This window comes from Elaeis guineensis, chromosome 1 (genome assembly GCF_000442705.2).
Source record: "Elaeis guineensis isolate ETL-2024a chromosome 1, EG11, whole genome shotgun sequence".
Classification (NCBI taxonomy): Eukaryota; Viridiplantae; Streptophyta; class Magnoliopsida; order Arecales; family Arecaceae; genus Elaeis; species Elaeis guineensis.
The window spans coordinates 144,101,682-144,129,626 of record NC_025993.2 but is presented as its reverse complement, the minus strand read 5'-3'; the positions used below and the strand labels follow the sequence as shown (position 1 = coordinate 144,129,626).

The 27,945-nt window shown below is 37.3% G+C and overlaps 1 protein-coding gene and 2 pseudogenes across 2 annotated transcripts; all 3 read left to right on the top strand.

Annotated features, from left to right (window-relative positions):
- Positions 1 to 21: 21 nt before the first annotated feature.
- Positions 22 to 27,744, top strand: LOC105038995 (protein GAMETE CELL DEFECTIVE 1, mitochondrial). Of its 2 annotated transcripts, XM_073242705.1 has the most exons (4): positions 22 to 985; positions 13,083 to 13,274; positions 19,290 to 19,385; positions 27,059 to 27,294. In XM_073242705.1, exons 1-4 carry the CDS (start codon positions 237 to 239, stop codon positions 27,072 to 27,074), a joined length of 1,053 nt encoding a protein of 350 aa, XP_073098806.1. In that variant the 5' UTR covers positions 22 to 236; the 3' UTR covers positions 27,075 to 27,294. The 2 variants fall into 2 exon arrangements, with proteins under 2 accessions (XP_073098806.1, XP_010913254.1); XM_010914952.3 differs by lacking the exon at positions 19,290 to 19,385 and having other exon boundaries at positions 29 to 985; positions 13,083 to 13,272; positions 27,059 to 27,744.
- Positions 7,549 to 8,677, top strand: LOC140854795 (uncharacterized; annotated as a pseudogene).
- On the top strand, positions 8,740 to 10,108 carry LOC140854787 (uncharacterized; annotated as a pseudogene).
- Positions 27,745 to 27,945: the final 201 nt, after the last annotated feature.

The window sequence follows — 27,945 nt, the reverse complement described above, 5'->3', positions numbered from 1 at the left end:
CACCTAAGCCGGGTGTGAGGAGGGTCCTCCTTTTAGGTCCGTTTGCAAAATGCGGAAACGAAGCCCATAAACCCTAGCGAGAAAACCCGACAAGCCCCAGGAGAGCTCCAAGCTTCGAATTCGACCTTCCCATGGAGGAAGAATCCCAGTGACCAAAACCTCTCTCCTCGCAGCCAAAAAAAAAAAAAAAAAAAGAAAAAAAAAGAAAAAAAAGAAAAAAGAAAAAAAATCCGGGAATGCTGACGACGATCCGAGCTCTCCTCCACCGTCGCCTCCCTCGCCGACTCCCCTCCCCGTCCTGCGCCATCCCCCACGCCTCCGCCGCCGTCACCAGGGTTTCCGATCCCAGTCCCCTGGTCGGCGGCATTGAGGCCTCCTTCGCCCGACTCTACTCCGCTTCCTCCGGTGGCGGAGGCGGCGGCGGGGGGAAGGACGACGCGTGGGACGACGCCTGGGGCGGCTCTGACCAACCCCGGTCCGATGGTGGTGGCGGCGAAGGAAAATCGATCACCGGCCTCGATTGGGGCGAGGTCTCCTCCTGGTCCACGGGCCTGACCAAGGAGCACTTCGATGGTGAGGCCGTTGGCCGCCAGGTCGCTCCCGGGAGCGAGGCCAAGGCGGTGGTGCGGGCGATGGATGAGGAGGATGATATCTTGCGGGCAGTGGAGAAGGATAACCGGGAGAACAAGGCGTTCGTGGATGGGTGGGAGGGTAGGATGATGGAGACCTACCAGCTTCTGAAGCAGGTGAGGGAGCCCGGGGCGAGGGGAGCTTATCTCAAGGACTCGGAGAAAACGGAGATGTACCGGCTTCACAAGGAGAATCCCGACGTGTACACGGTGGAACGGTTGGCGAAGGACTACAGGATTATGAGGCAGAGGGTGCATGCCATCCTGTGGTTGAAGGAGATGGAGGAGGAGGAGGAGAAGAAGCTAGGCCGGCCTTTGGACGACTCTGTTGAGATTTTGCTCGATAACTTTCCAGAGTAAGCTAGAAAAATCCATACTTTTGGGTTCATTTTCTGTAGCTGCATGATTCGAGCTTACATTTGCTGCTATCGCTTTAAAATCTTAATCTTTCCTTGGGTTAAAGAATTACCTTTTGATGAGATCACCAAGAGTGGATGCCTTGGTAGCTCATTTCGAGCTGAAACTGCTGAATTTGTGTGTGAACACTTGCCATATGCATTATGGTCATTTTGGTTTCTATCACTATGTATAAAAACAAATGCAGCTGGGAACATGTATTTCTTTTATATTAGGTGTTGTTGTTGATAACTGAATTTGTTGCTTTTATAAATTATGATGTTGGATGGATGTTAATGTAATGGAACAAGGTTTTGCCAGATGTATTTGACAAAGGAATGTAATGACAGTGAAGTAAGAAGAGGAGTGTGGGACATGAAATGAGTTCCCTTGTCATCAAGCGCGGTTATCATTTATAGCTGAACTTAAGCAAATAGGAAGGCATGACCTAGGATCCAACCTTAAGCTTCTAAGAACTATGTGTTGACATAGGAACTGATATTCAATTAATTTGTCACTCTAGACTAGTGGCTTACCATATGGAGAACCTTAGCATGGATGTTCCTAACATATGAAGAAAGAAAATTATAGGTTATGATGGGTTAAAAGGATAAGAAAACAGATTAGTTAAAGAATTATCTAAATATGTAGGTGAATGATGGGAAATATCAATAGTCGTAGGATGTTTAATTGTTTTTAGAAGAAGCTACTTTGACTCATAAACTGGCTTAATTAATTACATGCTACCAGCCACTATAGATGAACATTATCTTCCATCTTTCTAATTGTAAGGTTGGAAGCTGAACACAAAATTCTACCACACAATTTTATTATCTAGCCTCTAGTTGTTTTTTTTTCTTTTTTCTTTTTTTTTTTTTTTTTTTTTTTTTTTGCGAAGAAAAAAATGTCCTGACCTTCTTTGTAGGTGTGTTTACTGGTCATTAACATCCATACATGAAAGGGATTAATGGAGATTTAGAAGAAGTTAAGTTTTAGAGATTCAATTTGCCTTCATTATATGGATATTTGATTTAATAACATCATGCTTTGAAAGATGGAAGGTATAGATTGTTTCAACATGGGAGAAGGAATTCATTCATGTAATAAAGATGCATGTAGGGCTTTCTAGTAAGGAAAGGTTGCAAGACGGAATGCTGAAGAACCTTATAAAGCATCAGTTCCATTAATGATTGATAAATAGTCACAATTCATCTAAGTCTTGCTTCATGGCATCAATAGTATCAATGAGTCTACCAAACATTTCTTAGACTCATCCATGATGTTGGGCAGTAAGTTACAAGGTATTAGTGTTGGTCTAGTTATTTCATCCAAAATGATTTATGGAGGAGAGCATCGAATAAAGACCATCTAGTTGAAAGCAAATAATCATCTCCTTCGAAGTTATTAAGTTTGTGTTAATCACATTCTGGTTTGTCATGTGCCTATTTTCTCTATTAGAACCTGTCATTGGTTGCTTTAACCAACATGTCAGTTTATTACATGCCTATTTTCTCTCCTTAAAACCTATCAAGGTTGTGTTAACCAACATTTCAGGTTACCTATGCGTATTTTGAAGCACACATTGCTGCCTGCTTTAGCTTAAAGGCAAGGCGATGATGATGTTTTGCTATAGCCTTATCAGGGCATACATTTGCTTGTTTAGGATATGGTATAAATTTAAGGTTGTAATGGAGTTGATGCAGATTGATAAAGCTATTTTATAAGGATAATATGAAGATTATGCAATCAAACAGTAATTTATGTCATATTGCAATTAAACCATGTATGAAATGTAGATGTTTGGGACATAAAATGTAGTAATATGATATTTAGATTTTAGAAGGATGTTTATAGAGTTTTTGAAAGTTGGTTTGTGATATATGAGGAGGGTTTCAGGATTAAATTTTGATTGGTGTTAGTGCAGAGAGATGACCTTGGCCTCATGTTTTTTTAGATTTTAGCATCCAATTTAGAGTCTAACTTGATGCATGTTAGTATTGGGAGGTTGGAGGGTTAAGCACATTCTTATATTGAAAAGAGACTTGTATGAAGAGGAGGCAGTTTTTTAAAAAAGACTGTTCTTGGCTTCTACTCAACATGATCAGTGTCTGAAGTAATTTTGAATGTGCTGAGTTCTTGTTGTCAAAAGCAGCTGTATGAATAGTGTTGTCAAAAACCTAGGTGTGTGGGCAGCCTGACCACTAGAGCTGCCTCGCCTGCTCGGGCTTGAGGCCTTTTGGGCGGGCCAAAGGTTTTGGCCTAGCAGGCCAAGTTGGCTTGAAAAATAAGCCCATTCAGCAAATGGGCTGGGCTCAGATTTTTGAGTATTAAAGCCTCACTTGTCTGATTTTTTTTTTCCTTTTTATGTTCTTGTGTTATCTATTTATGTTTGATGTATTTGTAGACTTAACAAACAATTGTCATTGATGTGTAAATTTAATGGGATAATGGATATGTTGTAAGCTATTGAAAATATTTAAGTATTCATATTTTGTATTCTTTTAGAAATATTTTAAAGTACTTTTTTTAGCATTTTTTTAATAAAAATGGAGTCATGAAGCTCGAGGCCTAGTTTGTAGCTCATGTACTGGTCAGGCTTGGGCCTGAAAGGTTGGTCCAAAGGTTGGGCCACCCTAGGCATAGGCCTAAAGAAAATAGTGTTGACCTGTGCACAAAGCCCGGCTTGACCTGGCCGACGAATAGGTCTACTCATCACATAGGCACTTGCTGCTATCAGGACTCTAGACCTGGTGTTAGTCTAAACACATAGTTGGACACCTAAGTCCTCTTACCGTAATCTGTTTACATGCATGCTTGCATGTAAACATGATGGCAAACTATCCGTCCTTTTTCCATAATTGCGTTCTAATAAAAACATTCAGAAACATATGGAAATCATAAAACTAGAAGTTTTGCATGTATATATATTAATTAATTTATTAAGCACATGCTTTTAGTTCCTTTAATAGTTCGTAAATGGAGGAAGAGATGTTCGTAAAACCAAAATTGTGAACTCATTTATCCAAACATTTGAACTAGGTTATGTACCCCTTTTCCCTTGAGTCAATCACATGTATCTACCATTCATCGAGAACCCTTGTTTTGGTTTTTGATGGATCAATGGGATGTTATGGGCACCTTATCAAGGGATGGACATATTATTTTTGGACGTGTCTTTAATGATTTTTGTAAATACGAATTGTTGTAGTTTCATATTATGTCACTTGGAAAATTCAGAATATCTATTTATTAACTATAAATAATAAATAAAATGCATTATTGTATATCTTCAGCCATCAACCTGGTTATCTAGTTTTTTTTGCCCAGTCCATTTAATAGGTCGTCTCTTGCTTTGGATGGCCTAGGTAGTTTGATAACCTTGTATTTGGGGCATAGAGATGGGATACTACTGTTCTCGTTACAACCCTTCACGATTTCATTCTAGGCTCCTGCTTCTTATACTTTTTTATGACAATCTTCAATAATAAATCTACGGCTAATGATTGTGGGTGTTGGGAGGATGAATGGTGTATGGTTTCCTATATTATGCTTGCATGAAGAGAAAACCAAAGAAGCTTGTTGCTTAAGCCTAACTTTTTCATGGATGGCTATTTGTAGTGGGAAGTACAAGCGTCGTGAATAATATTGCAAAAAATGGGGACTGTCATACATAGGAATGCTCTTCTTTTTCCAAGTGAAGGTTGAGTCCTTGGGGGCCTTATTTTTTCAGTTTCTAACTTTTATGGTCTCTTTTGCCAATGGTGAGAATCTTGATCCCATTGCTGATGAGAATGCTTATATGCTTTCGTCTCAAAAGCCACCTTGAGGCGGTGATTGTGGAGGATGTCAGCTGCTTATAATATCTAATCAGAAGTGTGGAAAGACAGGACCAAGGTTTGAATCAAAGTAGCATTCAAAAGAACATTAAAACTTGGCCTGTTAGCTTTTAATCCTTCTATTTTTGTCCTCTTGTTAAGGATTAAGATGTATTTTGTACTGCTTTCTTTTCCTCATACCATAGCCATCATGTTGAGAGTCTGAAATATCTCCATCCAAAGAATGCCGTATCGGGCTGAATCGCCCGGTACGGGATGTACCGAACCGGACCGACGGCCAACCAATCCGATTCGGTCATTTTTTTTCAGAAAACACGTCTGAACCGCACCAAACGAGGCGGTTCGGCATGGTTCGGGGCCATACCATCCGAAATCGGGCGGTATGGCTCGGTACGGTTCGGTTCGGCGTTGAACTGAACCATACCGACAAAAATCAGATGGGGGAGGTGGGGGGGGGGTGTGGTGGGGTCTGGGCTGTCATTTAGTGGCAGTCCAGAAACTCTTTGAGAGACCTGAGAGCTCTCTCAGAGAACTCTCGAGAGAGACTCGAGAGCTCTCTTAGAGAACTCCCGAGCTCTCAGGCGTTCGACGATATGCAGAAAAATTAGAAAAAGGAGAAAAAATTTCATCAAATTGTAGCACTGTTTCGAGGAGACGCTGATTTTTGGCCGGAAATAAGGTAATGTATTATTCTTTTAGTAAATATTTTATTGTTTATGTTTTTATGGTTAAAAAAAGATAAGAACGAAGAAGTATGAAAATAAGAGAAAATCATGTCAAAATTTTGTGAATTTGGTATGATTTGATCATATGTGATAGTCTTTGGAAGATCTACATGATGACATTAAAATCATTGATTTTTATTAATTATATATTTTTTAAATATGTATATATTTATTCGTAAAAAATTATTAAAAAATAAATTCAAAAAATAAAAAATCAGAGTTTCAGAATCATGTTTAGAATGATTCAAGTTACTTGAATCTAACCTCAGATTTTTTTTGAAACTTTTGAAATTAAAAAATATTTTTATAATTATTTAAATAATAAAAAATATTATCAAATAAAAAATATATAAAAATAGTATTATATTTTAGTTAATTCAAAAATATTATTTGAAGCATATAGCATATTTTTTTGAATTTATATGTTTTAAAATTATTATTAATTTTTTTTTGAATTTATATATAATATTTTTTAATAATTATTAAACTGTCGTGTTTTATTATACTTGCAGAAATTTGTAAGAAGAAAGATTCAGAGCGTGACATTCGTTGACTTTCATTAATTATATATTTTTAAATATATATATTTATTCGTAAAAAATTATTAAAAAATAAATTAAAAAATAAAAAATCAGAGTTTCAAAATCATGTTTAGAATGATTCAAGCTACTTGAATCTAACCTCAAAATTTTTTAAAATTTTTGAAATTAAAAAATATTTTTGTAATTATTTAACTAATAAAAAAATATTATCAAATAAAAAATATGTAAAATTAATATTATATTATAGTTAATTCAAAAATATTATTTGAAGCATATAACATATTTTTTTTGAATTTATGAGTTTTAAAATTATTATTAATTTTTTTTGAATTTATATATAATATTTTTTTAATAATTATTAAACTGTCGTGTTTTGTTATACTTGAAGAAATGAGTAAGAAGAAAGATTCAGAGCATGACATTGGTTGGGATCATGGCGAGATGCTCTCGGCTCGACATCATTGAAAATGTAAATGGTGCAACATAGGGTTCAAAGGAGGAGGGTTGAGTAGGTTGAAGAAGCACTTGGTTGGTGGTTATCTTGATATGTCCATATGTCGAAAATACCCACAGAAGGTCTGACAGTTGATGAAGAAGCACTTTGTTGATTCGAAAGCAGCGAAGAAAACGGCAAAGCAGAAGAGGATGTAAGTGGACCGTTGAGCTGCAGAGTCATTTTTTTATCACTCTAGAGAGTCAGAGGAGGCTTCCGCTCTAGATGATGAGGAGGTTCAGATTGAGGCTGTCATTCAGACGAGCTTGGCTGATCAGTACCGACAGGAGGAGATGGCCAGGCATAGAGAGCGATTTGGACCATCATGCTATGAATCGGGGTCTGGATCAGCGATCGATGGAGAAGAATTCGAGTTCAGGAGGATTACCTTAGTCAGAGAGTCCGATGGTAGAGGGAGCAGACACAGTATGTCATCTTTGTTAGGAGTCTTTGGCAGTAGGAGGAGGTCCTCCAGAGATATTCCAACAGGAGCCACCATCCATGATTTAGATCCATATTTTTTTCAGTAAGAATTCAAAGCAGTAGAGGATTGACACTATGGTGAAAAAAGATAAGAAAAAAGATATGTGGTGAGCTATTGGATCATGATTTCATTTCAGCCATATTGCAGCAAATGTAGCAGGCAATCTTTACTATCGATTTGTCATTTCAGCCATAGAGGCAGCTGGCTAGGGTATAGATCCGTCAGGACCTAAGGACATCTATAGTCAGCTTCTTGACAGTAACAAAGAAGATTTACAGAGATGGATTGCTTCTTACAAGAATAAATGATCTATATATGGACTGACAGTGATGTGTGATGGTTGAATCGATCCTACTAGATGGAGCATCATTAAATTTTTGACATACTGTGATGAAAAAATATTTTTTCATAAATCAATTGATGCTTCAGATATGATGCACGATGCCGCATATATCTTTGGCCTGATGGAGGAGGTAATTGATTCAGTGGGTGAGCAGTATGTCGTGCAAGTCATCACAGATAATGGATCACAATATAAGGCTGCTGGAGTTGTTGATGGAGCAGCGATCGCAGATATACTGGACCTCATGTGTTGCACATTGCATTGATCTTATATTGATGGATATTGAAAAGATTCGTAGGGTGCAGCAGATAGTAGAGATTGTCCAGACTATTACTAGATTCATCTACAATCACACATGGGTCTTCTCATTGATGCGGACGTATACTGGGAGGAGATCTTAAGACTGGATATCACATGATTTGCTACCAACTACATAGCACTTGATAGTCTTTTTCAGAAAAAAGCAGCCTTATGTCAGATGTTTGTCAGTGTCGAGTGGCAGGAGAGCAGATATGCGAGGGTTGGCACTGATGGAAGTCATGTGGAGAACTTGATGACGAGTCAGTCATTCTGACAGCGGGCTGAGAAGATAGTGAAAGCTATTAAGTCATTATATGATGTGCTTCACAATGTGGATAGTGAAAGATATCTCCAGATGGGCTTCTTATATTATGTGATAGAGAGAACAAAGAAACAGATCAGTGAGAATGATCCGAAACATGCTCAAAAATTCATTAACATCATTGAGCATCGTTGGGATTATCAGATAGATAGAGATTTGCATCTAGCCGGTAAGCACGGATTCAAAAATATTTTAAAATATTTTTTTTTATACTCGTAAAAGTGTACTTAATCAATTATGGAATTTATCTGCCGCTTATCATTTGAATTTAAGATTCTAGTATACCATTTCTGGGATAAATATGGATAACGAGCTTCTTGCTGCTCTTTATAATGTGATATATAAGATGGTGTCCGATCCAGAAATTGCATCTTTGTGTCTGTAAAAGGTACGCTAGTTTCAAACAGATGTGAATATTCAACTAAATTCGATCTGTACTCAACGATATATTTATAAATTTAATAAAAATATTTTTTTACAGACGAAATAATTTAGAGAGGGATCAGACAGCTTTGGAGTCCCATCAGCTGTTGTAAGCAAAAAACAGATGAATCCAGATAAATTACATATCAATAATGAGCATCATAGATTGACATCAAATGCCTAATAATATCATAAAATTTGATATGTAATTTTGCTTTTGCAGTTGAATGGTGGATTCATTTTGAAATGCCTGCAGAACATTTGAGAGGTGTGGCTATCCGCATGCTTTTTTAGACGGTCTTTACTAGTGGTTGAGCGCAATTAGTCTATTTTTGTCCTTATCCACAACAAATAGAGAAATCGTTTGATACAAAAGTGCCTCAATGATCTTGTATATGTTCACTATAATCTGAGATTGAGGCTAAAATGCATTCAGGAGGAAGCACAACTGAAGTACACTGATCCGACACTAGATGATTATGTTGACGAAGACGACGATCTGATCATCGGATGGCTTGCAGGTCAGCAGCAGGAGTCAGGGCTTGATGAGTCGGGGTCCCCTCTACGACCAGCCAGTGTAATAACTAGAGAGATCAGGGTGGATCTAGGGCAATGGGCAGAAAGAAATATTCCACATAAGGTTCCAGCTGATCAGTCACAGCCTGAGGGGGTACAGGGGACTCATTCATCACATGACTCAATGTTCGATATATCCTTACAGAGGTTTGAGCGACAAATGTTTAGACGAGGTCGACAGTCAACAACAAGACATCCATCCTCCCAATCACAGAAAACTCAGTCACAGAGGGGCACAAGGAGGGAAAGAAAAGATAGTTGCACATGCACTACTCTTGAGAGTATAGGAGCTATCTGGCTCAGATTCGGAGATCAGAAAGAGTGATGATGATACTAGTAGTAGTCATGGATCTGATAATCAGGGAGGAATTGGAGGATATGAGACTACTGCTTATGAGACACAGCCACAGGATGATATTCGATTCATCGATGAATCACAGTTTATACATGCCACACAAGATAGGGACCATGGTGGACGAGCGGTAGAGATCATGGGGAGCTGATTTCATATAGACGATGGGCTCTTAGAGGTCGTCCAGCACACGATGCAGCTGCAGACGATCTTGCATGTGGAGTAGGATTCATAGATATATCTGGATCATCCTCGTATTATGGATCCTATTACCCGCAGCCACCTTATGATCCATATGGATAAGTGAATTTGAGGTATCGTCTTCTAGTAGTTACTATCCTATGCAGCCTGGAGCATCTTACGGATCAGATTTTGTTGCCGTCATATTCGGATGGGTTCCTCCACAACCATACCATCATCTTGAGGATACTTCTCAGAGCCAGAGTTTGAATGAGAGATCTGAGATGTCTTACAATCCAAAGAAGATGTCTTATGGGATGAATATTCAGGAGTACAATGCGTCTTAGTTAGAGGGATGGACTGATATTCCTCCAGACTATGGCAATGATTCAGATATCTATGAGCGTCACAGACACTCGACGAGATATTAAATACAGAGCAGATCTTGAGGTTAGTATATTATTTTTTGTGCTTTATACTTTAAAAGTTTAGATACATTTTAATGCATATTTATATATTTTCTTTTTAATTTTAGGATGATAGAGTTGTAATATAATATAAATAAATATATATTTAGAATTTTGGATCAAGAATTTTTGTACCACTATCGAATTCAAAAATTAAACCGAAATATGTCAATAATATGCGATATAATATAACTTTGGGATTATAATTATAAATTAATAACTTGGAGACCCTAAAAAAAAATGAAACAAAAAAAAAGTACCGGTACCGAACCGGTACATCGAAGCTACCGTGTGTTGGTACGGTATGGTACTAGTACCGTACCGTATCGGTCTGACATTGGTATGCGTACCGCATATCCGTACCGGTACAACGGATCTTGTCTCCATCAATTATTTTTTTCACGGTTTCTTATTACTTTTGGGAATAATGATTTCTACATTTAAAACCATGCTTAGAGTTTGCATGGGAGATCCCTGGGATCTTCCTCTCTTTCTTTTTCTTTTTCTTTTTTTCTTTCTTTTTTTTTTCCATTTCATTTTCGTATATTTGATTACAGGCTAGATTTTCAAGGTTGTGGCTTAAGAATTGTGGGCTTGCTTTAACTTTGTCATATGATTTTGATGTTGCTTAACATGAGGTGACTATTGGAAGTTAAACTGGAAAAAAATTCATTTGTAATAGTGAAACTGGTGCTTACTCAAGTTATCTTCTTGATGGTGCTACTAACTCAGGGCCGTGTTCAAGGATGAGGTGACCTAAGGTTCTGTTTCAAGAATGGGAAACATCACAATCTAGTCCTTTGCTTATAGTTCTTTTTGAAATGAACAGACAAATTAGAATCTTTTCATCATCTTTTCCATTGGAAGATTGCTAGAGCAAAGACATCATATTCAGCATTCATGGGGTATAAATGCTTCCAGGTAGCAATGATACGGGAACAAGCTATAGATCTTTCAGATCCAGTCCTCCATGGTTGCAACATGGAGCTTGAATAACTTTACCAGATACAAAACTAGATCTAAGTCTGGCATGGACTTGAAAACCATGGGCTCAAATCACTGTCCGATAGTGCCAAGTATGGGTTCAGATTATGGTTTGGACTCGGTATGGCGTGGACTAGCAAATATAGTTCTTCTTTTTCCACTGCCAAGATTGGAACCAGCTAGCTGCTAATCATCTGTTCATCCAATAATCTAAGCATAAGGATTCTTTGTTGTTTGATGTATTAAATGTAACTACCATGACATATCATGCTTTACTCTAAGGAAATATAATTGCACTCATGCTTTTTGATATATTTCCTCTGTTGCATTTCTTTTCTTATAACACAAATTTAGAGAGGGATACATCAGAAGTATCTATATGAAAGCACACATATCAAAGACCTTCTGTTGTATATAATACTGTGTATTTACTTGTTCTTCTACTGGATAATCATCATTGTTTATAAAGGAACAAGTTCAATAAGCATTCAAATTCATCTTCTAACCTGTATGTGGTCAATATTACATAGACAGATAGACTATTGTTCATATCCATACCCAGAAATTCTGGTTGGAGTATTAGGTTGTCAACCTCCATTTTCAACTGTAAATACTAAATAGTATTCTGTCTTTCTGATGTGCTTGATAAGAGTGAAGCAATCCGTTGAATTGCCTGTCAATGTCATGCAATAGAACAAAGGTTTGGTGGGATCTGTAGGTTCAGTAGGTTTGAAAAGAATGCTTGCTGGGACAAAGGCTATTTATAAAACATTACCACTATAATATCAGTGATATGAATCCATGCTTAAACTGTCTCTTTGGTGATTGAGAAACCTTTGATGCTGCATGCAGCATACTCCATCCAAAGTGTCCAACACCATTATTAATAAACCATGTTGGTGATCCTAATTCTTATTATGATATGCCAAAATTCTAGATAAAGTTTGAGCCAAGAGCTAATTATTAATGACCAAGAAAATAACATAATTTTTTTAATGATCACCTCCATAGATATAGTGGTTCTTGGATTTGAATGTATGGCTTAAGTTCAGCAATTGATCGGACCTGGGGATTGATATACTGTTAAATGATAATGTAAGTTATAGCATCATGATGGGCTCTAAATCTTTAAGTAGCTATGGTGGTAATAGTATCATAGGTGTCCTTCACTGATATCATAACGACATACAACAACTCAAGGTGAATGAGCTTTCTAGAGCTCTCATATATGTTCCATTTTACTTGAAGGTACTAAATATCTTTGTTGGAGCAGGTAATTGATAGTTGAGTTTGTATGAGGTAGAAGATCTATAAGAAAGATCACTAAACTTCATAAGTTTAAAACCAATGAGCTTAGTGTTTGTACCATATTTATAAATGAATGATGTTGGGTGTTTCTTTCGTTTTTTGTAGTTATTTCGATGTGTTTGTGATTCTGATTAGAACAGGTAGGTCTAATTAGCATCTCAATGTAATAAATTGTGTTGGAATTTGATATATCTTGGGCAATTAACCATAATTATATGTGAGAAATTAGCATTATTTTTCCTTGTCTTGATATTTTTGATTGGAATCTTTTCTTTCAGTTTACTACACTTGTAGGATTTTTTTTTTTAAAAATGTTTTACACCTGTACTGCATAATATACAGCATCGTTATTGCAAACAGTCGACATTTTCTTTTGTTCTTAGATTCAATTCAGGTTACTCATCTACTGAGTATGTAGGATTGGTGAAAGAATTGAGTTAACTTCTTGATGTATTCCATTTTAATTTCAAGAAGCACTTGGTGGTGCCTCTGTCACTTTAATACAATATCGTACAATTGACAGAGTTCTGATGCTACTTCTTTCCTTTATTAGAATACAAGGGTGCGATTAATCTGGTATTAGGAGCTAGATTGGTGTGTATCTTAGAAAATCATCATATTTTTATACGAGGAATGAGATCCATCTTTAAATTGTGTGTCATATCAATAATATGTTTGCTAAATAGTTTCTATATGTGGTGTTTCTTTTTTTCCTCTTGTAGATTTTTCAGTTCCCATGATAGGGAATTCCATGTAGCTTCTCTTCCTTACAAACCTGACTTCAAGGTTATGCCCGAGGGCTGGGATGGCACCACAAGAGATCCTGATGAGGTTCTCTATGAGATCTCAATGAAGGAAGACCAGATGCTGTGTGAAGAATTTGTTCAGCGGTTGAACTTCAACAAAAAGAAAGTAAGTTGTTTTATTTTATCCCCTCCTTTTGCACTTGTATTTAACTTGGTTAAACCAGTAGGTCAACACAAACTAGAACGGGTCACTTTATTTAAGTCAGTTGTTTTTAGCGTAGTTAAAGTAGTTGGCATAAACCAGAACAGTTCACTCTATTTGAAATTCATAACATGGAAGTAATTATGATAGAAATGCAGGTTATTTTTAAGATAAATCAAACAAATCATTTCTTATATGAAAAAATAATTAGGCTTTTGAGCTTTTGCTGATAAATGTACTAAGATGAGATGTGAATCAGCACAATTTAAGCTCAGCTGATTAGTCCCAGCTGATACCAAGTTAACTTGGAAATTGTTTTATGATTTTTTTTTTCAAAATTCAATGTTATATTAAATGAACATTACAATCCTTTTTGTTTCCGGAATATATGCTTCAACTAGCTTATAACCCCATGCGATGCATGGGATATGATTTTTTTAAAATAATATTTAATAATATTTATCTATTTTATTATATCTATTCTATATACATTTTAAAAATAGTTAAAATAATTAAAAAAACTGTAAAAGGTGGTAATTAGGTGAACATCCGATCATAAACTAATGCAAGTGGTTCACTCATCATGTTTATACTCATCATGATTGATAGAATTATAACCATTCATCGGATTATCTTTCATCTTGAATAAACCTCCTTTCTCTCAAAAGAGCAACTCAAGACTCAAGTTTAAATTCGAAGTCTGAACTGAGCGAACTGGATGAGTGACTAATAATGCAAACAATTTTCTAGTATCAAATCGCTAGTTAAAACATTTAGTTACTAAACTTTCACTACTATTTGTACCAGCTATTTGCACTGATATTTTTACTTGTATTGATATATGTGCTTGAATTGGAGACACATGATTTCTTGCTGCTAGTTGGCTAGCTTGTTTGATTGGCTTGATGATTCAAGTTGGTATCTTGGTAAACATCGACATCGGTAATCCAATTGATAATCGTGGTTAGCGGCTCCATTTGCTCCTAAGACTATCAACTCAATTTATGTCAAAGCCAGCACTTCGGTTAGTTGCTGAGGTTAGACTGACGAATCAATGCATGTCATAATCTAAGCGAGACTCAAGTTCATGGCCTATTTCAAGAAAGAGGTAAACAAATTATCCTGCGACTCTAGATGTTATATTAGATTTGCCGAAAGTTTGGAACAGACAGATTCATGCAAATTAAATAAATAAAAGGTGGATCAAATGGCCAGCTGGGTAAGCACCACCCACAATCAGACACAAAAGAAAATTGTGATGTGGCATCAATGCAATCATGATGTGGCTCGCACCATCGAACACCAACAGCGGCTGGGGGTGTCGCCTATTCTCCTCCCAGTCTATGAACTCTCTCCTTCGCTTTTCCAAATCCCCACTTCAGAGATGCTGTCACTCTTTGTAAAACCCTTCTCAAAATAAATTTCATGCGATGCATAGGATGTGATTTTTTAAAAATAATATTTGATTTTATTTATCCATTTTGTTATATCTTCTTCAAGGATAATGACTTAGAGGGGAGATGAGCATCAAATTAGTGGCAATTGGTTAGCATTAGAAGATGATTATTCAAGGAAATAGTTGCTTGCTGATTAGCAATCCAAAATAAATGCAGCAACACTGATCAAAATGAAGATCATTAGGAAAAAGCATGTTTAACTCCTTCAGATTTATACAGCATGCTTGCGAATAATAAAGCCTGGACGATAACACCTTGTATCATAATATAATGCTCATTAATAATTTTAACAAAAAAGGAAGTACTGCTAAATGATAATTTTATTTACAATACAAAATAAGCGTTAATCATGAAACCTTGATTGTTTCCTTTAGTGTTTCTCCATTGAAATGAATGTCCTGGCTAGGGTTGGTCTTCAACAAAATCATATAATTTATCTAAATGAACACATAGAACAGCCATCAAAGCACCTTGGTCCATTAATCCACTCCAGAAGTGTCTTTTGATGCGGCCATGGGACCTTCACATATGAAAAATACCATAGGGAGGTCTCATCATTCATCAAAATAGGTTTTCCAATCATTCAAGGACTTTATGCATCTAATTGGTTCCCTCATTTCAACATCTACATAAAGAGTTAGGCCACAAACCAATCAAACCTCTGCGCAATTCCAGAACTACACTTCATGTAAAAGGAAAACAGAAGCCAGTCTAGATATTAGTTTTCTGGCCCCACATTTAGATCCACTTTTGGAGAGAGTGGAGATCAAGAAGCACTGATTCCACTACCCACACATGCTCCATCTCTCATGTGCATCTTTTCATGTGCATTAAACTGTGAAAGACTTGAAACCTATATTCTAGGAATTTAATCAATGCCAGAAACCAAGTTCTTAAAGGTCACCTGCACTTGTTCCCATTCATAATCTATCCTTTCAATATAATAATATTAATCTTCTTTGACCATCCTCCATGAGACACTTAAAAATAACTACCATTGATCTTCAACAGAATTCAATACAAACTACACGATCTAATCGCTGGTAAATAAATGCAATAATATATTTTGATTGACATACGGAGAAAAGAAGAAAGTGGAAGGAGATTGTACTAGAGATGAAAAATATGAGCAGAAAGGGGACTTGAAGGATGGCTATTGGTTGAACTTCTTGTGAAGGTATTCGCGGATGAACTCATGGAGGGCGTGGATGTGGGCTTGTTAGGGAGTCTCGATGGCGATCAGCGATGCCCATCGCGAAGCAGCAGGCCGTCGCTGCCACCTGCTTCGGCATTGGGAGGAACTGCCACAGGATTCCCAAACCACCGCATTAGAGAAAATCTCAAAACCATCTCAAATAGGTACATTTATACTTAAATCAATATTTAAATACGAATCAAAAGAAAGCCACGCACCCTCTCTTGAAGGCCAATGCTGACTTGATCAAAGACAGCGAAGTCGGATATCTTGAACTTGATCCCAGGGCCCAACTCATCCTTCGATGGCGCTGTATCCTCCATGGTGGAGGAATCGCCTGTTCGACCCACTGTGCCTTGGGACTGGGGCCCCGACATGATCTTCCTTGAGGAGCACCTACTCTCCAGCCCCTTAATGCTCGTAATCCGACCAAGAACTGCGGCAGAGAGGACTGTCTTACCCTTAAATTCTTTTCGTCTTTCCTTTGGTTTCATTGATTTTTCCTATGTTTCCTCCCTTTTTCTCTATTTTTTCAGTGCCAACTGGGTGGGAGGTTTGGAGAGGCCGAATAAGAAGCTTCGAGACCCATGCGGCGTTTTTCGGGAGAGGCATGATTCCATATGTCAAATGGAGGCAATGCAGAGGCCTCCATTTATATATATATATATATATATATGTGTGTGTGTGTGTGTGTGTGTGTGTGTATGCTAGCTTATAACCTCATGCGATGTATGAGTTGCAATTTTTTCATTGAGAGTCTTCCTTCCCTTGCCTTATGTGCACAGTGTGTGAGGTTTCCAAAATATTTTTTTTTCTTTTTTCTTTTGCTTTATGATTCATGCAGAGGAAAATTGAGAAGGTTGGCAACCTTCACACCGTCCTCGTCCTCAGCCTCCTTGTCGCCCTCGATTTTCCTGACTGGTGCTTCCTCCCCCTTCTGTGTAGGAAAAATTGAGAAGATTAGCGACCTCCACGCTGTCTTCGCCCTTAGTCTTCCTGCTTTGTAACCTCCGATAATAGCAGCCTGTCGAGCATAGCTTTATTAGATTTTCTCGAACGGACCAAATCTGGTTCATAATCTCTTGTTGCTTCCATTCTCTCACTCCTATCCCTGCGACACTCCTTCCATCATGGCACGAACTGAGGATAGTCCGCAAACGGGTAGTGGCACTCCTGCACCAGCCACCATGTATGCTCTCTTTTCTTTATGCAAAATTCCACATATCAAATGGAGGCTCTACCAACGTAGAAGCCTCCATTTATATATATATATATATATATATATATATATATATATATTAGATATATTAAGTTAGATTAGCATGTATATAAAAAAGCAAAAGTTCATATAGACCTTGTGGATAGAAACCATTGAGTCACTCATCTTTTTCTCTGTCTCTCTACGCTTGCAACCTTCAACTAAGACTTTCTTATGGACTTCAAGGCCCACCCTCTTCAGCTCTTCTTCCCTGTTATGGTACATGGCCACATTCTCCCCATGGTGGACATGACCAAGCTCTTCGCTGTCCTGCGGTGTAAAGGCCATCTTTGTCACTACTTCGGCCAGCACTACTGTCGTCGAAGCAGCCATCGGCCGCGCCAACCGCTCCTACATCCACCCCATCCACCTCCTCCCCTTCCCCGCCATCGCCGTCGGCCTTCCCGATGGCATTAAGAACTTATCCTCGGTAACCGACAACGACCCTCCCAGGAGAAACTCTCCTCCTTCCCCCCCTCCTCGCCACCTTTCTCTTTCCGGCTCCAAGCCTCTCGGCTCTCACCCGATTGAGACTCTTGAACGGGAAAAATAGAGGAATAAATTTCAACATCATTCCGAATTCGATCCACAAAAGAGAAAAAAAGGAATGAGAAAAGATAGATGATTACTTGATAGATGAGAGCTTCCTTGAAGTGGTCGAGGCAGAGGTAGACCTTGTCGAGGGATTGGCAAGTGGGGAGGAGCTGCTTCTAGAGGAGGTGCTTGATGGAGATGTCGTCGTCGAGGCAGAGTCAATGGAGGGCCTCGACGTACTCGCCGCGATGCTTGAGGATGTCGCCCACCATGTTGGCCCACTATGCTGCCTCCTCGTGGTTCCCCTCCTACTCTACATCACGATACCCCTACTTCACTGTCCGGAGCTCCTCCTCCCCCGCCCCATCGCCATGCTCGTCCTCGATTAGGGCATCGAATTTATCTGGGTGCACTGAGGCAGATTTTTTTTCCACACACGCGGCGGATGGGAGTACATACGTTACATCTACGTGGCGGATGGAGGCTTTGTCAAGGCAAGGCCTCTAGTTTAATATATATATATGTGTGTGTGTGTGTGTTAGATTAGTAAGCTTTTGTTGATTATATCTTCATGGGAGTTGACTTGACACTGTTTTAGGAGGATTAGAGAAACTATAAAAGGAGTTTCTGGGTTCGGCCCAATTATTGCGGTACTTGAGAAGAAAGAGAAAATGATTTTCTTTTGAAAGGCTCCTACGTAAGCTGCTTTAGCATACCCAACAGCAAGTTGAGTAGCTAGAGACACTTGTGCTGTCTATAATGTTGTTGCCAAGCGCTAAAGATCTTACATTTCTAAAGGATCTAAAGCTACATTTCTTTATAATTTCCATTCTAGAGTTTCTACGTGTTTCCATATCTCTCTGAGACCTCACAAAATAATGAAATGGACATATTTTTTTCTTAAGAACACATAAAAAAGAAATGATAATGGTAACTTTATTGGAGGTCCATCATGTACTATTTATTTAACACTTACAACCTAACACAAATTAGTTTTCTAGCAAAGTAGAGCAAACTACGTCGAGCCAAGAACATCTTCATTCCTATAGAAAATGGTGGATGTAAGAATCCATAGCCAATCATGTCTTTCAAGTTGGATGTTGCTCTCCAACACAACATTTCAAGCGAGGTTTTGCCATAACATTCCTTCAAATTTATTTCAAATTGATGTGAAATTGATTCAATATGGAATTATGAAAATTTGTGTGGACTTCAGAGACCTGAATGAAGCTTGTCGAAAAAATGAATTCCAGCTTCCTAATATGGACATTGCTAATTGATAATATGATAGGCTATTAGATGTTTTCCTTTAGGGTCTGTTCTTTTGTGACTAAAAAAATTACCTAAGAATTTGTATTTTCTTGGATAGATTTTTTTCAAAAAATATTTAAACAGGAAAATGATTTATCCATGTTCTTTTATGCATAGAAAAATGGGTTTGGAATCTGTTGCCTATGTTCTTTTGCATTACTACTTTTTCAGATAAGTTGCTAAAGTCTATCCATATTTTTCATAATACCCTTTATGCCTTTTTGGTCAAATTTGATGAGTTCTTTATGAAGCCAAATTTTTCTATACCAAACTTAGAGATGGCAATTTCATTCGATCCACCAGATACCAGATCCAACTCGAGGTAAGGCGGTATACCCGACCTGACTCTATCTTAACTAGCACCCTCTATTTTATCTAACTTGGGATGGGTATGGGAGTATGGATATGGATTTTTTTCATAGTGGGGCAGGTATGGGTTTTGGCAGATCCGACCCAAATCCAATCTGTTGATCCTTAACCAAACTAGGCTTTTAGCTTATACTTCTAGAGTAATAAAATTATCAACTTCTAACAAAAAAGGTGAAGGCTGTGCAGCATCAAACCACCGTCACGATCCAAACGCTCTATTATATAAATCAACACAACTTGGCATTTGAAACTTAAATATCTCATTGATCATTACATATGAGTACCAAAATATACCATAATGAGTGCCATAGTCCAAATAGTCCATCCCCAAACACTTCACAGCTTCATCACAAAATTTATTACGTATAAGTGCTAAAATATGAATCCAAGATAAACACATAAGTAACAAAACAGGTAAACATAAACGACCCATATTAAATACTAGTATACAAGTACGAAAATATCACTCCAAGGTAAATGTGAGTAATGAAACAGGTAGATATAAAACAACCCACATCAATAACTAGTATATAAGTACCAAAATATGACTCTAGGTAAACATGAGTACCAAAACAAGTAAACATAAAACAAGCGATATCATATATCACTAGTAATCTAAATGCATAATCTATAGCTACTGGCCACGTCCCAACATGGAAAGAACATGAGCATGTCTATAGTCTTATGGTAAACTAAAGAAATAATTAGTCTATTGCATATTATTTGAAATTTTCCTTCCCGCCATCATCCTTTCATTTTGAGTGAGCCTCTCAATCTTCAGAGTCTCATCAAACACTTACATTTTCATCTCCCTTTCTACATTGAATGCCCTAATCAAGTGTTTCATATGATCCCTGGTCATTTAAAAGTATGATCCCAACTTGAATAACTCATCTGAAGAGGACTCACATCAATGGATCATCATCAATATTGCCTCTTGATATCTTTAATCTGCGCTGCCTAGAAGATGGACTTATTGCTTGACTAGATTGGATGCCAATAGGTGACTGTGTGTCACATGCAGAACCAATCCAATCTTCTTGGATATTTTCTAAACCTATATTGTTATTCCCATTTACATCCGACATCTCTTCATTAACAAACCCAATAAAATTTGCCATCCCTTCTTCTCGCTCCATATTCTCTGCTGCATTTGATGGTGCCTCACCCGTTTCTCCAGTTGCTCTATCTCTACCAAATACTACCGCCAACTCATTCAGATGGGGGAAGAGCTTATTTGCCCTTTGGCATATGGGTGACTCTTTGAGAAGTAAAGAACAAGTGTCCAATCAAGTGTTAGTGGAGGGTTTAACTTAGAAATTTCTAACCAAAAAAGATGAAAAAATATATTAACGTTTAATGAAAATTTATATCACTTTTATCCAATTATTGAAGACACTCTCCTCATATGTGATGCATTTGTCTGTCATTCCATCCAAATCCTGAAGTCCGAGGTCTTAGTATCTCCTGAATTGCATTGTATTGCCTTTTTAGATGTTTCACCCTTGATTCAATATGTGGGCTAGCTTTTAACCCACAACTAGAAAGCTTCTACTCCATCCACTTCTCCCATTGCTCAAGATAGCCACTTTTGGAAGTGCCATTGTCCGTTTCTAACGTCCAAAATTTACCAGATCCAATAAGCATTCAACCAACTTCGTATCTTCAATGGGTCCCCAAGTTCTATTTGTGCCTCGATGCTTTCTTTGCCTTTTTAAAAGTCTCAGCAGTTGAAGTGCTCATTTCTATGCAATGCAAATGATGACCATAATATAATTGGAAACACATGATTGGTTAACATGAATTAGAATAAACAACATACAATCCTTTCATTAAATATAAAAGCAATCCGTAAATATTACTAGAAAACAAACCCTCAACAAATTATAACAAGCCACAATAAAGTTGTTCATACTTTTACATGCCAAAACATAGTTGTTCAAAATATTACCAGGCCAAATGATATAATAAAATAATGTCTTAACATATATCAATAAGAAGAGATATAACAATCTAGTACAATGTGAATTAGAGGAAAAATTATCTCTGTCTCTCTTTTGCCACTATATGAACATCTGTATAGCTAATGCACCTCTCCAAGCATTCCATTCATTGCTCGTTTCTATTATTGTTATTCTCTCTTGATGAATGTCTTGCATGCTATCAACTTCATCATGCTCAAGTGCTTCCTCAAGTGGATCAATTGACATTTCTCTTCTTATAAAGTTGTGGAGAAGATGGCAAGTAGAGATTGTCCTATAATGAATCTTAATAGGATAGAATAACGGTCCTCCAAGAATTGCCTATCTTATTTTGAGCAGACTGAAGGCTCTTTGTATGACATTCCTAGCTTGTGAGTACTTCATGTTAAAGAATTCTGTGGGTATTGAGGGTTGAACTCTATTTTTTCACTCATTAAGGTGGATCTCTAACCTCTATAAGGGGCTAAAAATCCTTCATAATTTGGACAACCAGCATCATATAGATAGTAGTGATATAACATCAAAGAACACAATCAGTCATCAAACAAAGATTTAAATAATTATGTAATCGCTCCATAGTTTTTTTTCTATGCTTAATTTACCTCGAGATACTTTTAATCTATTTCTCCTAGTGATTGCATCACGAAGAATACTACGGTCTTGTGTAGAACCCTTCTAACCAGATAGAATATATATAAACTGCAAATCTTGAGAGCAAACATCTAATACATTTGTTGCAATTTCATTCTTCTTGGTCCGATACATAGGTTTATCATATTCCATAACTTGGACTATAATATGTATCATCTAAAGCACCTAGACAATTCTATAACTGCGAATAAGGTAATAGTCAATATACGTATAGCATGATAAAACCAACTATAGCAATGAAGATGATACCAACCTTGAACCATCTCCACCGATCATCTATTGAGTTTTCAAGAAGTAGTTCTAATTTTTTAATTAAAATCTCATGTAGGCATAGTATTGCATGAAGAATAGCATTAAAATATCTACTAGTGGTGCTTGATCGATGGAATAATAATTATGTGGATCTATTCTTTGAATGGTGACTTATTGTATTCAAGAACATGGCCACCATTTCTTCCACCCTAATATCTCTACTTGTCAATTTTCCAATTGTCTTCAACATGTCATGCAACTTCACAAACCATTTCCTATCCATCTTTAGATGATCTATACAAAATTCATAACTCTTCATTGTCATACGTCTAAGGTTTGCAACTCGAGTTGTATATCTTTGTTCATGAGTGTCCCTAATTTCGTCACCTTCTTCATATATCAGCCTAGGCACTGGTTTTCTCCTTCTCCTAATGACTAACGCAGCCATGTAACACGCAATTAAGAAATTCATCATCATGTTATAATATATCTTTATGATAGCTGCAGCAACTCTTCTCTTCCTATTCCTATCTATATGATCAATGGCCATCCCTGCACATACAAATTGATTAAAGGTATGGTCCAAATTGATGATTGGATGAGAGGAATAACGCCTTGTGATAAAAATGAGTAAGCTAACAAATAAAGAAAACTTTAGAATACATGGTCCTTTTTGCAAGCATAACACAATATTTCTGCATGTTTAAACTTGACATATCTATTGAAGTTATTTTGTGTTTGATTTATATTTGATAACATGCCTATTGAAGTTATTTTGAAATTGATAACATATCTATTGAAGTTATTTTGTGTAGGATCACTATTGATTAAATAAAATCTACAAAAATATACTAGAAAATCAAAAAAAAAGAAAAGTTCTTAGTTAGTTCAGCATAATCCAGAAATTCTAGCTTCATCCATCCCTTCATAGTTATTGCACAAGCATTGACTATATTAGCTTCAAGAATGAAAATTATATATTGTTCACGGACAATTAAATGCCCGAATGGAATATATCCCAAAAATCTCTGTTGGAAAGAAGTAATCTACAATCAGAAATAACCCAATCAAATTATAAAGAAGCAATCTTTTTCACTCTAATCAACATTTGACATCCATATTTTTTGCTTTATTCTCTACTGTACATTCCCTCCATCTTTTTTGTAAATAATTTTGTTGTTAATAAATTTGGAGGAAGTGCCTTGCTTCCTCTGTTATCACTCAAAAAAATAGCCTTGCATATCTGAAAGAAAAATGATTGTACAATTTTTCTAATATTATTCTAAACCAAGAAGAACAAGAATAAAATTTTTTACTTATTTTTTCAAAAAATAAAAATGAAGGTCTTTTTATTTGGTTCCTGAGGAATTTGGACCACCTTGTCATTAACTAGGCACCTCATGTTGCAAGGACCATCTGCGCCAATGTCCAATCAAATGCCAGTGCTAGTAGAATACATTCAGATTAAAGAACATATTCAAAACATGGTGTATTTGAAAGATAGAACTTATCCCATGACATCAATGCCACCGGATTTATATGAAACAGAATGAAATAATACGATGATCAAGACACATCCACGAGCTCCTTGAGTTCGAGATAGCCTTGGGAGAAATCAAAATCGACATCCTCCCCTTGGAGGCCATTCTCCCATGCAGGAGCACCACAAATGCCTATAATTTAAATTAAAAAAAATCATAAGAGAGAGATCGATGAGGCAATATTGTATACTTTTGAGGGCTTGGAGGAGCAAGACCATCGTAGACACCTTTGAAGGAAGGGGAGGACGACGACAATCAGGGAGAGCCAGTGGGAGGGTGGTGGATGGATGGGATATAGGAAATAGGGGAATGGGGTTTAGGGTTTGGGAAAACTGGATGACTGAGTTATTGGGCATTGAATGATGGAGACATCAGAAATGAGGGATATTTTAGGAATAAAATTAAATATTTATGTTACTGGCTGATGGAAAAATGATTTAGTCATCCGATGGGTGGGTAAGATTTTTCCTTCATTTTATGGATAAATACTAACTATGGAAAAGTAACTTGCCCATCTTTGAAAGCACAAGAGCATGGATAAGTTGGTCAATAGAAAAATTGACCAATTTTCTCCGGATATTTATCCATCAAAGAATGGGCCCTTATGGATGGCTCCATCGGTCACAAATCCCCTCTAAAACATAACCTAGAATTAGATATTTTTGTCTAAACAGATTTGGAATGTACCATGGGGAAGTGAACCTTCATGAATCAATTTTTGTTCTTTAATTCGAGGTAATCACCTTGAAGTATCAACTAATGAAGGAAAAGGTATATAACTCACTTTTTCTCTCTATTTCACAATTTAAAAGAGAGATAAAATTAGGATACGAAAGGAGGTGGAGGATGCCAGCTTGCCTTCCTTTCATTTCAATATGGCTTGCGACTTCATTAGAATCAGAATTAGAAGCAAATTGGGATATTTCTCAAGCTACTGGGCATGCAAACCCCTAGCTATTGGGGTCATAACTCATCCGTTGCTTGGTTCTGGTTAGTTTGATCTGAATTTTCACTTTCAAATCAATCAATCAATCCCGTCAAGGTAACCTTTCTTTGAAATACTTTGATATTGCTTCTAGATCACAATATAAACGATGAATTAGAGCACATAGACTAACTGATCTTTACATCGGTTGATGAAAGAGCCCAATGCAACTAAATGCATGTTATGTTTTTGAAATAGTTCAAATCATTTTGATGATAATCAGTTGGATCTTTTTACTGAAAAAGTTGAGTGTTCGAGTCCATATAGCCTTCATACATTCTATTTTTGTTTAGTTTCCATTTCCTCATTAGTATTTGTTTATAGACTGGCCAGTTGGTTGGTCCAAAAGTATTACCAATGTTCATATAATCCTATAGGAATAGGAAGAAAAAAACAATAAAAAACAATAATTCATTCCAATAGATGTAATCCGTATTGGTCAAATCTTGGTAGGTGCTGGATATTCCTTACCAAGCTGTTTGATCTGCTACTAGCAGTTGGTCCTCTCCAATCCAAGTTCTTCATCGATAGGCGGGTTTAATGAATTTGTAGGTTACTGCTTAGGTTGTCGAGAGGAGGAAAGCTAGAACAAGTTCCAACTGAGTAGCTCCATCTCTGTTCTATCAACTGTATAGGCAAGGAGCGAGTTAAATAAAGAAATTAATTGTGGCCTCTCCCTCGAGATTATGGTAGCAGTTCTATTCCATTTTCTTCAGAAGGATAGGCAAGTGGGAAACAGCAAAGGCAGTTGGAGCCAACCTAGTTTATAGAATAGGGCAAGGTTAATTGCTTAACTGTTAGGTTAAGGGAAGAGGGCCATCCAGTTGGTTGCTTATCTTTCATCTCCGTCGAGCAAGGTAAGAGTAATCATCACCGATAGGAGTCACATTAGGAGCATAGGGAGGATGGTGGAATAGAAAATCAGGGTAGGGGGCACATAACTCCTCAAGATATCATCTCACCACATTAAGTGAAAAATAGCAGACATGACACAATATGTAGCTAACCGATGGAACCAGTTGATTTGTGTCTTGGGCTACAAATCAAGAGAGGTCGCGGATATTGTATGAAATTCAATGAAATTTGCTTTGGGAGGGAGAGCAGGGGCATTGTTCATGTGGTTGAAGTTTGAATCTACAACATCATTACGCATGCATATATGACAATCAGTTTGATAGTTGATTTATGAATTGAGTGGTAGCTTAGTACTAGTAGCACCACCTTGCTTGTTTGCAAGGGTCAGGGGTTTGAGTAATCCCTCATTTGACCCCAAATAATCTTTCAGGAGAAATACCAGGGCTTATATCCCCAATGGGGCAGCCTCTTGATCTCAAAAAGGAGAAAGAAAGAAGATAGTTGATTTACCATATTCTAATTAAATGTTATTGTATTTCCAGCCTCTTGAATCTATATTCATTTACTTTTCCATCCACTAACTCTTATCAACCATACTTACCATGTATTTTTCCATTTAGAGATCTGATGCTTGAACATGTTTGGATGCCCCACTATTTTTACACCTTGGGCATGTTTGGATGCCCCACCATTTTTACACCCCTGATGATAATAGAATGATGGATTGTCTGATTGTCTACTGGAAAGTTAAATGGCTGCTTTCTGAAATAGTTGACTGGCGGAGACTGGGAAGGGGATCCTCAAGTACACAGAGTCTAGTTCTTAGCTGACTGCTCTATGTGTGTGTGTAAAAAAAAAAATGCTGACTGCTGTATGTGTGTGTGTGATAGGCCGGAGATTCTCTTTCTAAAGAAAGGACTTGTATTTACACCAGCCATTTAGATTTTCGCTAATGTTTGATTGATCCAGTTTTAGTTTATATTTGATTGATCCAGTCATGCTATCCTTATATTATCTAGCATTAGCATCCAGAAACATTTGTAGCAAGACAAAAATTTCAGTCTATGCATCTATTATGCAGTACATTATGTTTTAGTAGTAACTGCTGGTACAAAATGGGAATTTTGAAAGAAATAGCTTCAGAAAGGTACTACTTGGTTGTTCTCTCACAATGTTGTTTGCTAAGATTTTGGATTGAGGTTGGATGGTGGGGGCACATTTTCTAAATAGTCTAATAGGACCCAATGTTTCCTCTAAAGAATTGGCGAATTAAACTCTTCCTCCCTATGATTCCTTTCACATTGTTCTGAGCCTTCTTCTCTCCATGAAGCCTTTTCATCATTTTTTCTTCTTTCTCCAGGTGGCTGGGGAGGTGAAATGCCACAAATATAGCAGGAGGCGACCATCAGAAGGATGGAGTTTTACTATAGAGAAGCTGGGTCCTCGTGGAAAACGTGGAGGTGGTGGTGGCTGGAAGTTTGTGGCCTTGCCAGATGGATCAAGTCGAGCATTGAATGATATGGAGAAAATGTATGTGAAGAGGGAGACTCCTAAGCGCCGGAGAAGAATTATCGCACCTTTTAAATAACTATAACAAAGTCTTAATTTGTAAGGGATGCCGCTACTGCTGCAATATTCTTGGAGATGAAAGTTTTCTGGAAGCACACCCTCCTGAGCTGTGCACCACAAGCCAGTTTTAACACATGACCTGTTTGAAGGTCTAATGTATGCTTCAAAATAGGGGAGGAAAAGCTTCACTCGCAGGGTGGGACTTAAGGTTACTTTTTGAGGGGTGTGATGCCAAGTTTTCAACTTGCATCTGATAATGTTAGTGAAGTTTCGATGTTGTCTGAAGGAAATCTTATGCTGACCGTAAGCTGATTCGAGGTTCTTAAAATCATTAAAACAGATTTTGTCTCCAGAGGGAAGAACTTTCTTGCCCATTTGTTATTGTAGCTTTTTTTTCCTCAAAATAAATGTGCTGTACTTATCACTTGACATTAAAAAATTATTTGCAATGCCATATTTTAGACAAACTGCTTTCAACTGTTATTTTGCTGAAAAATGCATAACCTTGGCAATTGCACGGGCAATCTTAATATTATTTCTATCAATTTAGCAACCATTTTCCCATATTTTGGGTTGATTTTAAAACTGTGTATCATCGTCTGCTGTCAGTTCAATGCCAATTGTTCCATATTCGTTGTTTAGGTGCTCTCTTCCTTCCCACTTGCCAAGATGATTCTG